We start from the raw sequence: 12745 nt of genomic DNA, 5'->3' as shown, positions 1-12745 counted from the left end.
GTTTTGTACGGAGATAGAATAATAAAAAGTATAAAAATAAAAATAAGTATGTGAGATTACAATAGTGATGCTTTGCAAGCACCACTAATAAGTATGTGAGATTACAATAGTGATGCTTTGCAAGCACCACTAAAAATAAAAATAAAAATAAAAATAAGTATGTGAGATTACAATAGTGATGCTTTGCAAGCACCACTAATAATAAGTATGTGAGATTACAATAGTGATGCTTTGCAAGCACCACTAACTAAGGAGCTAGGAATCAACAATTGGGTAATTAGTCCAACTGCCGTAATACCAGCTGTTCCATCATGGTTACTACCTCAACCTAGAGTTGATATTTCTCTATTAAAAAAGGTTAGTTCAAGCAAAAGCATGTTTAGTATGCAAGCTTGTGTGAACACTGTGCTGCGTGAGAGATATGGGTATTATGTACAAGTATTCACGGGAATGATCCAGAGAATGGAAAATCAAGCTGTGCATTTTACATTCCTGAACTAAAAATTAAGGTGTTTAAGAGAATAACTGATCATTTGTCAGTATATGCAGCAGAAATGATGGCAATCATGTTTGCATTACAATGGATAGAGGAAGTCAAACCCTTGAGAATACTAATTTGTTCAGATTCAAGAGCAGCATTGGAAAGTCTCAAAAGTGCGTCATCAAAATGTAGGGAGGATATTATGTTTGAAAGTTTGTTATCACTATATCGAGTAAATAGTCTGGGTATAGATGTTCAGTTTTTATGGATCCCAGCACATATTGGCATCCAAGGAAACGAGATGGCAGATTCTTTAGCTAAGGAAGGGTTAAAGATAAATCAGGTAGAAGTGGCAGTACCAATTAGCAAAGCAGAGATTAAATCATACGTACGAAGCAAAATTAAGATACAGTGGCAAAAATTATGGGATAATGGAAGTAAAGGAAGACATTTATTTAAAATACAGCAGAAGGTGGGGGAAGAAAAGACTCTGGGGAAGAGCAGGAGAGAGCAGGGGATGATTAGCAGAATCAGGTTTGGTCACACAAGGTTAAATGCATCTCTGCATATAATAGGGAAGCATCCAACGGGAAAGTGTGAGATATGCAGTCAGTCAGAAACTGTGGAACATGTGCTGTTTGAGTGCACTAAATACTCAAATCAAAGACTGGCTCTAAGGAATGGACTGGAACATGAATGAATCAAACAAATGGATATTACAAATATTGTCTCAAATAATTCCGGAAAGATGGTGCTTAAAATTGTGTCATCGTATCTACAACAAACTGGACTGAACGTAAGGATTTAAACAAATGTAACTAAGATACAGTAGGTGGCGATAATGCTCCATATGGTTGCAAGTCGCCAGTAAAAAAACGAAGAAGAAGAAGGCCTCGCCAGAAAACGGAGCTACATTGTAAACACACTGCGTCCATTTTCAAACCTGTCTGGAGAAACATCAGACACAGAACCTGAACATGGGGGCCGTACTCGGGCTTTGTTCCATGGCCAGTTGGGTGAGTTTACCTATTTGTATCCTGCTAAAATATAATCCTAAAGATGTGCGAAAGGAAAGAACTATTCGGTTTTCGGCGAGGTTAGATTGTGAGGCTGATGACACCCGCAGAAAATAGCCATAACAGAAAGAGAAAATGGTGCCTGGGCCCTTCACGATTCCCTAGATTAATCAAACCTACTGAATCTTTCAAATAATAACCACGAAAGACACATAACAGCATAATAATTAAATACACTGTGTTTTATGGGGTGACAAATCAAACTATTGTTCGAAATGTATAATGTAATGTTGGGTGGTTCCCCTGTCATGTTATAATGAAGGAAATTGTTGTTGTTTCGCTATACCACGCTTGTCTTATTGTGTTTTGCTTGATTTGGGTCATCAAACATATGCAAACATTGGATACATCAAACATAATTGTATCCAAATCATTGTTGATAAATAATTTACTGTTCAGCAGTAAATTGGACCTATCAAAAGTGTGCTTTGAGGCTTAAATTGGATTTAAACCCACTTTGACAAATTATCTACATTCACAAGTACATAGAGACTATTAAAGTAGGACACGATTTTTATGTTTTTAGATGTTGCAACATCAAAACTTGCATCAGATTTCAAGTCATGACACACACGAGGAGAGGATAGGCCTACAGGAGCAAGTGTTTACTGTTGGGTTACATTGTAGAGTATCTTTGAAAAGTAATTAAATGGTTAGTTCAACCAAAAATAAAACATTTTAATAATAATAATTCCTTACATTTATATAGCACTTTTCTAGGCACTCGAAGCGCTTTACATAGCATAGGAATGATAATGCGATGGCAGCCATAGTGCGACAGAACGCCCACCACAGACCAGCTATTGGTGGGGAGGAGAGAGTAGAGCGATGTAGCCAATTCTGGGATGGAGATTAATACGAGGCCATGATAGATAGGGACCAATGGGGGGGAATTTGGCCAGGACATATGACTGACTTATTTTAGCAAGGATTTAATGCATGATTTATCTTAACTCTGTGTTTGTTATGTAAAGCCAGACAACTATAGATACAAGCTTCATTGTATGTTGGCATTTGTTAGAGCGAATCGGAAAGGTGAGGGATGTGACATCTCTAATTAGTCTGATGCTTATAAAGTCATTTTTATCAAGCATTGTTATGTGTCATTCTGATGTCAGTGTGTTTGTGTTTTGCCCAGCCATGCTCATTTTGTAGACTTATCTGACAATTATTGTACAAAGTTAATGCGTTTTATATGTTGTTTTCCTGTGTAGATTCCTTGCCTTTGTGGCAATGCTCCTTGCCTGCTGTGCTCATGTTGCCCGAGTGGAAACAACTCAACCGTTACTCGGCTGATCTATGCCTTTTTCATGCTGCTGGGTGTGGGCATTGCCTGCATAATGCTCATGCCAGGCATGGAAGGGCATCTGAAGAAGGTAATCCAGCAGTAAATTTGCCATTGCTGTTGTTAGTGTGGCATAGTGGTGGAAGATCTGGGCTGGGAATTAAAAGGTTGTTGGTACGAACCCTGCATGGATCCCACTGTGCCATTGAGCAAAACACTTAACCTCAGGTTACTGTGGGTGGATTGTACCTGTAATAAGTGCACTGTATATGTGAATGGTGCTTTAGATAAAAGTATTTGCTAAATTACTACTTACTGCTATTCTTGCCTTAGTTTACTATTTAAATTAGGGCTGACAATCTATTCAATTTTGTTGTCAAATTAATTGGGCTACATGCTATGCCAATTAATTACATTATTGTTGCATACAAGTAAATCATAGCAGATACTATTTAGTAGAGACGGGCCACTTCTGTTGAAATAAATGGGAGAAATTGGAATGCCCAACAGAGAGCGAGATATAATATTATATATATATATCTATATAGAAAGTCCTGCCTACAGGTAAAAGGGCCAATCACTTTTTAGATGCAGCCTGTCAATCAACTCGACAATGCACATGCGCTTCAGCTGTACAAACCGGAAAAATTCAAGTAGATTGGAGCTGCACTGTCATGACCGGAAATGGCTTCCCGGGAGCGTTCCAAAGATGGCCGCCAGTGGACTGACTTGCTTGAAAGTCTTGATCATAGATAAGATAATACAAAAAGTGGCTTTAGAAGGCAATATATGTTTATATCCATATTAATGAATAGAAGAATATCATTGGCCTACAGTTCACTCACAGCAATCCATTTTGCAACTGAATTTGTCAATCCGTCTGAGATAGATTTATTATAAGGGCTTATCTAAGGACGTATCCATGTACACATTGGTCAGACGGATATCTTTTGAGCGTGTCCGAAACTTGAACATATCTCGAGATCCCTGCATTCAGAATCGCACTCCATTGAGCTGTTTTTGAACACAAGAATGCATCCATCATCATGCTGTGCTGTCGCTAGTGTCGAGCAAGACTGTGGTTTGTTCTCTGTATAGCTGCACAATGTCTGTACAGCTGGAGTTTCGCTTACTGCCCCCTGCTGAAAAAAAGTGGTACTTCAAGCTTAAATTGCTCCGATGGTAGGAATATTCCTTAAGATCCTGTCACATTCGCATAGCAGAACTTGTGGGCGAAATACAGTCATCTCAATGGGAATCCACGTTATCGTGAATTTCACAAGATGGACTTCCAGTGATGAAGAATTTTGATTTGACATTGACCTCTGTGTCGGTGGTGCCTCCTGAACAGCTACACTGAAAATTCACAATGGATAAAGATACTGTATAATTTTTGTGGTGAGTTCCTTTTAAACATGAAATCAACATCTGCCCATGCCACCTTCGCATGCACAATTTTTATGTGCAAAGGTTATACTTAATAGGTTATAAGGACTGTGCATTAAGATCCTTGCCATTTTTGGGGATTTCCGCCTGGATTTGGCCTACCCAAATTAAAAAGCTTCCCATTCCCACATACTTTGGCCTAAATACACAGTTTTGGTGTCATTTTACAGGAAACCCTTTGAAGTTGCATAAAACACTGCTAAAAATAAAAAAAAATTTAATATATGTTGTCTGAACAGTAATAACCCTCCTAAAAAAGAGGCTTTTTGATTTTATTTATATAAATTCATTTTTGAAAGTGTATAACTCAAGCCCTGTAAACCCTACCAGCAAGCAGACAGTTTTGGCTGTTTCCACTAGATGTCAGCAAATACCTGAAAAAGGAATTTTGTCTGTATCATGTTTTATTTAATATCTATTTCAATTTATTTGAAGGGAGGAATATTACTTTTTTTGGTGTACTTTCCACCTACCCAAATCTAAAGTCTCCCCATACCCATATACAGTGCTATAAATGCAAAATCCCAGTGTAATTTTACAGAAAACCCTTTGTCATTACATAAAACACTGTTGAAAGTGGTAAATATGCGCTCTGGTGTCTGGTGAGACAGCGTCTGTGTGTTTTGCGCACGTAACCTACCCAGTGATCACTTCACAGTCTGGATGCAATATCACAGCCCCTGATTGGTCTATTTGATCTTGAGAGACATTGCCGGAAAGCAGAGGGTCTAAGCTTTACGGCAATATATGCTTTATCCGGATCGGATGTTTACATATTTTCCTGGATTGTTGAATATCATATAACATTACTTTGTGGTGTTTCTGCACTCGAGGGATTACTTGGGCACACAACCACAGAAAACACTGAAAAACGGCTCATTTTGCAGAGAATAACCTAAGGTAAAAGATTATGTAGCATTTGTGGCTAACTGTGCTGTCTAGTGCGAGTAGCACGGCAAATATTCAATAATTTCACTTGTATGATTGTATACTTCATGATTCATTCGAAGTGTATTAGATATGTGATTATACCTCAATAAAAAGACTTATTGGAACTTCTTACTGGCAATGAGAGCTTTCATTTGATACATGGTTTGTACATGTGCGTCATATTTGAGCGATATGAGACATATGTATTCAAAAACGCACATAATTATGACACGACTTTTGATGGGTGGAACTATGTAATTTATTGTAAATAAGTTACTTAGTGTAAAACAAATGCCAAAGTGATGCATATCTCAAGAAAGTAGACATTCTAAGCTTTCAAATGGTACCAGATATGAGCTCATAACTCCTCCGCATACATTTAAAATTGGAAGTACATTATTACTGACGTAATTTTAAATCCCGGAACCGGGATCGTGGATTTTAAGATTTAAGGTCCGGGGACATGATTAATGGCATTAATTTAAAAAATGAAAAACATTTTACAACTGAAATACATTTTGGAAAAATAATTGTGGGAAGTTTAAATTCTCTATTCAAATGTTGTTTTATGTCTGAGGACTTTTTCATGATGGTCTTTTGTTGTCTATGGGATGGGACATTCTAGTCATTTCCATGTTGTTTGTATGCCTCTGCAGATTCCAGGTTTTTGTGAAGGAGGAATAGGGTCGTCTATTCCAGGGGTTGAAGGTCATGTGAATTGTGATGTCCTGGTTGGGTATAAAGCTGTGTATCGTGTGTGCTTTGGGATGGCCATGTTCTTCCTCCTCTTCTCTCTTATCATGGTGAAGGTCAAAAGCAGCCAGGACCCACGAGCCGCTGTGCATAACGGGTATGTAGCCTTGTGGTTAATAGCGGGATGGTAACCTGAAGGTTTGAATAAGAAGAATTGCCATTGCAAAGCACTTAATGAAGTTCTTAAATCAGTTTAGATAAGGCATAGTAGCAATGTATGTGACATTCATAGACCGTAATGAGCATGCAGTTAGCTTAAAGCAATGTTCCGGGTTCAGTACAATTAAAGCTCAAGCGACAGCTTTTGTGGCATAATGTTGATTACCACAAAAATGTATTTTGACTCCTTTTCTTTAAAAAAAGCAAAAATGTGGGTTACAGTGAGGCACTTACCATGGAAGTGAATGGGGGCCAATTTTGAATGTTAAAATACTGTTTCAAAGGTTTAGCCACAAGACATACATGATATGCATGTAATCACTTAGAAACTGTACGAAGTTATAGCCAAATTTACAATTTTGTTACTATGATGATGAAATGTCAAACAACCTTAAAACGATTGTAAAAACAATGATTTTAACAACTTTACAGCTGTGTAAATGTAGTTTTAAAAAAGGAGGAACGAGTCAAATTATTTTTTGTGGTAATCAACATTATGCCACAAATGCTGTCGATTGAGATTAACTTGTTCTGTGCCCGGAACATCCCTTTAATTTGGGCAAAGCTACAAATAAAACCTTTTTCAATGATGTTTGCTCTAAATATGCAAAAAAGAAAAAAAAAAAAAAGGTGTGACAAACTTTACAGATCTTCTAAAATATTCCATCTTCTCTAGGTTTTGGTTTTTCAAATTTGCAGCTGCCACTGCTATTACAGTCGGAGCATTCTTCATTCCCGAAGGCCCCTTTACTACTGGTAAAAGACCTTTAGTCTTACTATATCACCTTAATTATAAACCACACTTGTAATTACTTGAATACAACAGTGCCAAGGCATTGTCATAGGCATTGGCTCAGTAGGACTTTACTAAAAATAATAGTTCAACCAAAAATGAAATTTCTAACATCATGCATTCTTCCATTGAACACAAAAGAGATAAAGAGAGAATTTTGGCCCCAGTCATCATGCAACAAAAGTGAATGGCGACTGATGCTAACGTTCTGCTAGATGCTAAACTCTGTTTGTGTACCACAGTAGAAATACAGGTTTGGAACAACATGAGAGGGAGTAAATAATTTGGGTGATCTATCCCCACTTTGTTGTTCCTACATCTATTTATGAGGAAGATCTGAAGCTACAATGATCTTCTGCTTGGTCTCTTCCAGTCTGGTTTTACGTTGGCATGGCTGGAGCTTTCTGTTTCATCCTCATCCAGCTGGTCCTCTTGATCGACTTCGCTCACTCCTGGAACGAGTCTTGGGTGGAGAAAATGGAAGAGGGAAACTCTCGTTGCTGGTATGCAGCTCTTCTTTCGGCAACAGCCATCAACTACGCGCTGTCCCTGATGTCCCTGGTGCTCTTCTATGTGTATTACACTCACTCTGATGGCTGCACTGAGAACAAAGTCTTCATAAGCTTCAACATGCTGCTCTGTGTTGGGGCGTCTGTCTTGTCCATCTTGCCTAAGATCCAGGTAAAAAATTGAGAAAATGAGGTATCAGAGTTTGAATAGACAGTATCAGATAAGTAATGATCTGTTACAGCCACAGTCTGTTACAACTACTTAACAACAAATCTCTAATGAATATACTAAAAAGGGAAAATTCTGTCATTTTCTCACCCTCATTCCATTCCAAACCTGTCTGACTTTATTTCTTATGTGGAACCTCAAAAAGAAATTCATTTTCATTGTGTTGCAAAAAGATACAATGAAAGTGAATGGTTACTTGTGTGTTTAACAGAAGAAAGTGAGTCATACGGGTTTGAAACAACATAAGGGTGAGTAAATGATGAGTGAGAGATCCCTTTAATATTGAGATTTGAAGAAGTATAATTTATTCTCATTGATCAGGAATTAAATTAATTTGTCTACATATTACAAGAAGCAAGCTTCACCTTATGATATAAAGTTGATTTTCCTTCATTCAGGAGTCGCAGCCCAGGTCTGGTCTCCTGCAGTCCTCTATTGTTACCTTGTACACCATGTACCTGACTTGGTCTGCAATGACCAATGAGCCTAGTAAGCATACTGAGATGTTTGATAAAAGGGAGACAAAATGTTCCACTGTAAACATCTGTTGGTAAAAACTAGTTTTTTTTTTTCCCCCTCCCATCAAGACCGTACGTGCAACCCCAGCTTGCTTGGTATTATTGGCCTCAACAGCACCAGCCCTGCTGGTCAGGACCGTGTTGTTCAGTGGTGGGATGCTCAGGGCATTGTAGGATTGATTCTGTTCCTGTTGTGTGTGCTGTACTCCAGGTAAGAAAGTTTCTTTCAAATTAATTTCACACAAAAATCTAAATTCTGTCATTTACTCACCCTTGTGTTCTTTTTTCCATTGAACATAAAACATTTTTAGGCAGCCTCAGTCAACATTCACTTTCACTTGCATCTTTTTCCTTACAGTGAAAGTGAATGGTGACTTAGTGTAACAAGCTTTCTTAAATATATTGTTGTGTGCACTAAAGATAGTCAGATAGGTTGGGAATTACATGAGGGTGAGTAAATGGTGATGGAGTTATTATTTTTGGGTGAAGTGTCACTTTAAATGATATGAGCTAATGTTCCACTTATTTTCAATGGTGAATTTCCTCAGCATCCGCAATTCCAGCAACACTCAGGTGAACAAGTTGACACTCACCAGTGATGAGTCTGCTCTGATCGAGGATGGCCCCGCTCCAGAGAACTTCGAAGTGAGCGATGGCATCAACCGTGCTCTTGACAATGAGAAAGATGGAGTCACCTACAGCTACTCTTTCTTCCACTTTATGCTCTTCTTGGCCTCCCTGTACATCATGATGACACTGACCAACTGGTACAGGTATGTATCCATGTGACAACCTTAACCTACAGCATTTTGTATGAAGTCAATGATCCTGTATACAGCCTCCATTTTCCAGATTTAGGTCGTAGCCATTGATTCACAATAGTTATCATGCCTTTTGGCTTTTTCATAAATAAAGTCCCAAATTTACAAATTGGCACATCAGATAAAAATAAAGATGTTACTCTGTTGACACAAGCAGGATGTAAAAAATATAAAAACTTAATGAGTTTTTAACTGTAATTGCTACCATTTTGTTCATACATGTGACTACTGGCTTGGATAGATTAATTCTTAAATAAAAACCTAGAGTCTCCTGATACAAGGACAGTCAGTTTAAATTAGTTTATAGTATTTATATGGTACAGTGAAGCCAAAATTTTTTTTCCTCATATGAGGACGCAGGGTCGCAAGAGGCTATATAAGTTTACCCTGCTATAGTTTACTTCAGTGTTCCAAACCTAGAAATATTAAAAAGGTCAATTTATACAGTTAAACAGTCATTGTACAGAATAAATTGACTGCAGAATACTGCGATTGACCACTCCGAATCAAGTGTTTATTTTCTATGCCAGGTCTCAAAAGTACGTAACATTTATTGTAATGTCTACTACAAATTGTAATGTTTATTATGTATATTAGAGGTCGACAGATAGTGGTTGTTTTTATTTTATCCCCTTCCCAATTTGGCATGACCAGTTCCCTCTACTTACTGGGTCCTTATGGTGGCACGGTTACTGGCCTCAATCCAAGTGGCAAAGGAAAAATTGCAGTTGCCTCTGCTTCTGAGATAGTCAGCACGTGGCTTGCTGTGCATCCCACCGCAGAGACTCATAGCATGTGGAGGCTCATGCAATTCTCCGCGATCCACACACAACTTACCATGCACCCCAATGAGAGCGAGAACCACTAATCGTGACCACGAAGAGGTTACCCTATGTGACTCTACCCTCCCTAGCAACCAGGCCAATTTGTTTGCTTAGGAGACCTGACTGGAGTCACTCAGCACACCCTGGATTTAAACTCGCGACGCCAGGGGTGGTAGTCAGCGTCAAAACTCGCTGAGCTACCCAGGCCCCTACGACCAATAGTATAGACCAAAACTGATAACTACGGTGGTGCGAAATGCCTATTACTGATTAATATGCCATTCGTTTTTTAAATCAATTTATAGAATGACACATTTTCTTAATCTTTCTTTACTATGTCGGGAAAAGACAAAGGTCAAAATGAAAAGTGCTAGTCACATGAATCCCCTAGGAGGAGTGTTTAAATGTTCAGAGACTGTGGGGGGGCCTGGGTTGTCAGTGAGTAAATATGCTGACTACCACCTCCATCCAGGACTCCTAAAGCAACCAAATTGGCCCATTTGCTAGGAAGGGTAGAGTCACATGGAGTAACCTCCTCGTGGTCACTATAATGTGGTTTTACCTCTCGTTGGGGCGCATGGTGAGTTGTGCGTGGATGCCGCAGAGAATAGCGTGAGGCCACCACATGAGCCATGTCTCCACGGTAACATGCTCCACAAGCTCAGTGTAATAAGATGTGCGGATTGACAGTCTCAGACATGGAGGCAACTGAGATTCATTTTTCAGAAAATCCAAAATCGCCGACTTCCTGTTGGCTGAGGCTAATGACTGAGAGTATGAAAGTTGTTTGGCTTAATGAGAACTATATACACGTATCAATTTTGGTTACTGTAGGTGAAAATGGGTGTTGCAGAACCCCCCCTTACATGCCCATTTTCAAGAGGGTGCTACAGAGACACACCCCCCCTGCAACTTTGCCTGGCCCTTATGGCCGACGACTCTGATGTGTGAGTTTAAGCATGTTAAGTTCCCCCATACAAAAACCATGAAAATAGTAACTGTGGCGCCATCACCACCTGGTGGTTCTAGGAAAACAAAGCATGGTGGACTTTTAAATATAAACAAGTCCAAAACACACCAGGGTCTCTTATTTTGAAATGATGAAAAAAACATCCAAAAAGCAACTATTTGCACCATTGAATTGGCAAAACCAATATATCGGTCTACCTCTACTGTACATTATAACACGGTATTTGATCCTTGATTTCACTTTAAGCAAGTGATATTCTATATAATAAAAATAGGGGAAACTAACAGATTTATATTTGCCATGTCAGATTAATTTTTTTACTGTCTTGAATGAAACCTGTTGTATAATTGTTGTTGTTGTTATTATGTCATTATAGACCATAAACACATGAAAAACTGGCTGTCTATGTTCTTTATTATTGAATCCCTATTAATATTCAGTTCTGACCTCTAATGTCTATCTCTCAAACTCTCGTCTTTAATCTAATTTTCCCTATGTCAAATTTTAAAAGCCCTGACGCCAACTATGAGACGATGACCAGCAAATGGCCCTCTGTGTGGGTGAAAATCTCCTCCAGCTGGATCTGCATCTCTCTCTACGTGTGGACCCTGGTGGCTCCACTGGTCCTCACCAACCGTGACTTTGACTGAGAGCACCCTTAGAATTAAAGCTTGCTGTAATTCTTTGCTTTTATCTTTGAATTATATAGGATAGGAGACTTCTAAATGTAAATAATGTGTGTTTAATTCATTCAGCTAACCCTATATGCGTTTTTTTTTTTTGTTTTTGTTTTTTGCATGCTTTAATGTATGAGATTGTATGTTAAAATATAAATTGGCGGGCAAATGAAGAACACGTCTTGTGTTTCTTATGTTGTAAATATATCATCCTAAATTAAGAATTTTAAGAGAACAGTGTGTTCTTCAAAATGTTGGAAATTGTAACCGTAATTAATAGTCTCTGCATGTTTTAGAAAAAAAATAAAAAAGTTATTTGTGAAAAGTAGCAGCAATGCAGGTCATGTTTTTCCATAAGTTATGTGACTTGGCATTTCCTGTAGAATGCACAAAAGTATACAGTGTTGCATTTGGATGTTACAAATTTACAGGAAACTTAGAATTGTCAATTTTGTACTGCTTTTTAATAATTTGCACCAAGAACGTAATACATTTTAGACCATAACCGTGCTAACCCTTTTGCATCTTGCACAGGCTAGTTAGTGTATGGCTTATTTGTAACTATGCTTGTAGCCAATGTTTGTGCTGAACAATGTTTTGCACTGAATTTTGTTATTTTACCTGAAAACCCTTAATAGTTTACATGTTTGGTATCGTGACCCTTGTTGTCAATGTCTTGGGCTCACTGGAAAAAATTATTAATTTCTGAGCTGCTCACATACAAAGCTGTCAGTGTTATTTCTTGTGCATTGTAATCATCCCACATTTCATCTCAATAAAGTTTAAACCAAAACTGTTTCCTGACTGGTATGTCTAAACTAATTAAGGCCCAAATTTTTATTTTATCTTTTTGAAGCTGTGTATGTATCACAAAAGTATTGAATTTGGATTCATGACATTACTTCTGTACACAGCTCAATTTACTGCTCTCTGCTAGCCAAAAAGATGAAGCGCTCCTACCAATGGTGCTGTTTCAGTAGCATTTGAATAGCATTGCAAGGTGTTTTTAGACATTTGATTTGAAGCAATAAAAGTTAGCAGTGCTATATTGCCATTTTCGTTTATCATTCATTTAAGGATTTTAAATCAACCAAGTGAAAAGATTGGAGCAGGGGTCGGGAACCTATGGATCATAGGCCCGCCGAGTGTTGTGCCTAATTCCTAATGCTGTGTTTCCTCTAGATGGCAGTAAAAACTCTGATTCACAAACCTGAACACAATGTTCAGTTAAGTGGGAAAATCAAGTTGTTTTACCTGTAGATTCTGCCTTTCTT

General features: G+C 38.2%; 1 protein-coding gene across 1 annotated transcript; it reads left to right on the top strand.

The window, feature by feature from the left end:
- The first annotated feature begins 1353 nt into the window (after positions 1-1353).
- On the top strand, positions 1354-12267 carry serinc1 (serine incorporator 1). The gene is made up of 9 exons (XM_052096000.1): positions 1354-1497; positions 2772-2933; positions 5875-6068; positions 6807-6886; positions 7297-7604; positions 8060-8150; positions 8249-8390; positions 8728-8952; positions 11306-12267. Exons 1-9 carry the CDS (start codon positions 1459-1461, stop codon positions 11442-11444), a joined length of 1380 nt encoding a protein of 459 aa, XP_051951960.1. The 5' UTR covers positions 1354-1458; the 3' UTR covers positions 11445-12267.
- Positions 12268-12745: the final 478 nt, after the last annotated feature.

Source organism: Xyrauchen texanus, chromosome 28 (assembly GCF_025860055.1).
Source record: "Xyrauchen texanus isolate HMW12.3.18 chromosome 28, RBS_HiC_50CHRs, whole genome shotgun sequence".
NCBI classification, from domain to species: domain Eukaryota; kingdom Metazoa; phylum Chordata; class Actinopteri; order Cypriniformes; family Catostomidae; genus Xyrauchen; species Xyrauchen texanus.
The sequence above is the reverse complement of the archived record's forward strand: the minus strand, read 5'-3'. Positions and strand labels throughout refer to the sequence as shown.

Bases quoted from the DNA above. Each gene is read 5' to 3' on its own strand.
- serinc1 (XM_052096000.1), top strand. From the start codon at position 1,459: ATGGGGGCCGTACTCGGGCTTTGTTCCATGGCCAGTTGG. The intron at 6,069-6,806 runs GTATGTAGCCTT...CATCTTCTCTAG, and splicing joins CGAGCCGCTGTGCATAACGG to GTTTTGGTTTTTCAAATTTG. The intron at 8,953-11,305 runs GTATGTATCCAT...AAATTTTAAAAG, and splicing joins ACACTGACCAACTGGTACAG to CCCTGACGCCAACTATGAGA.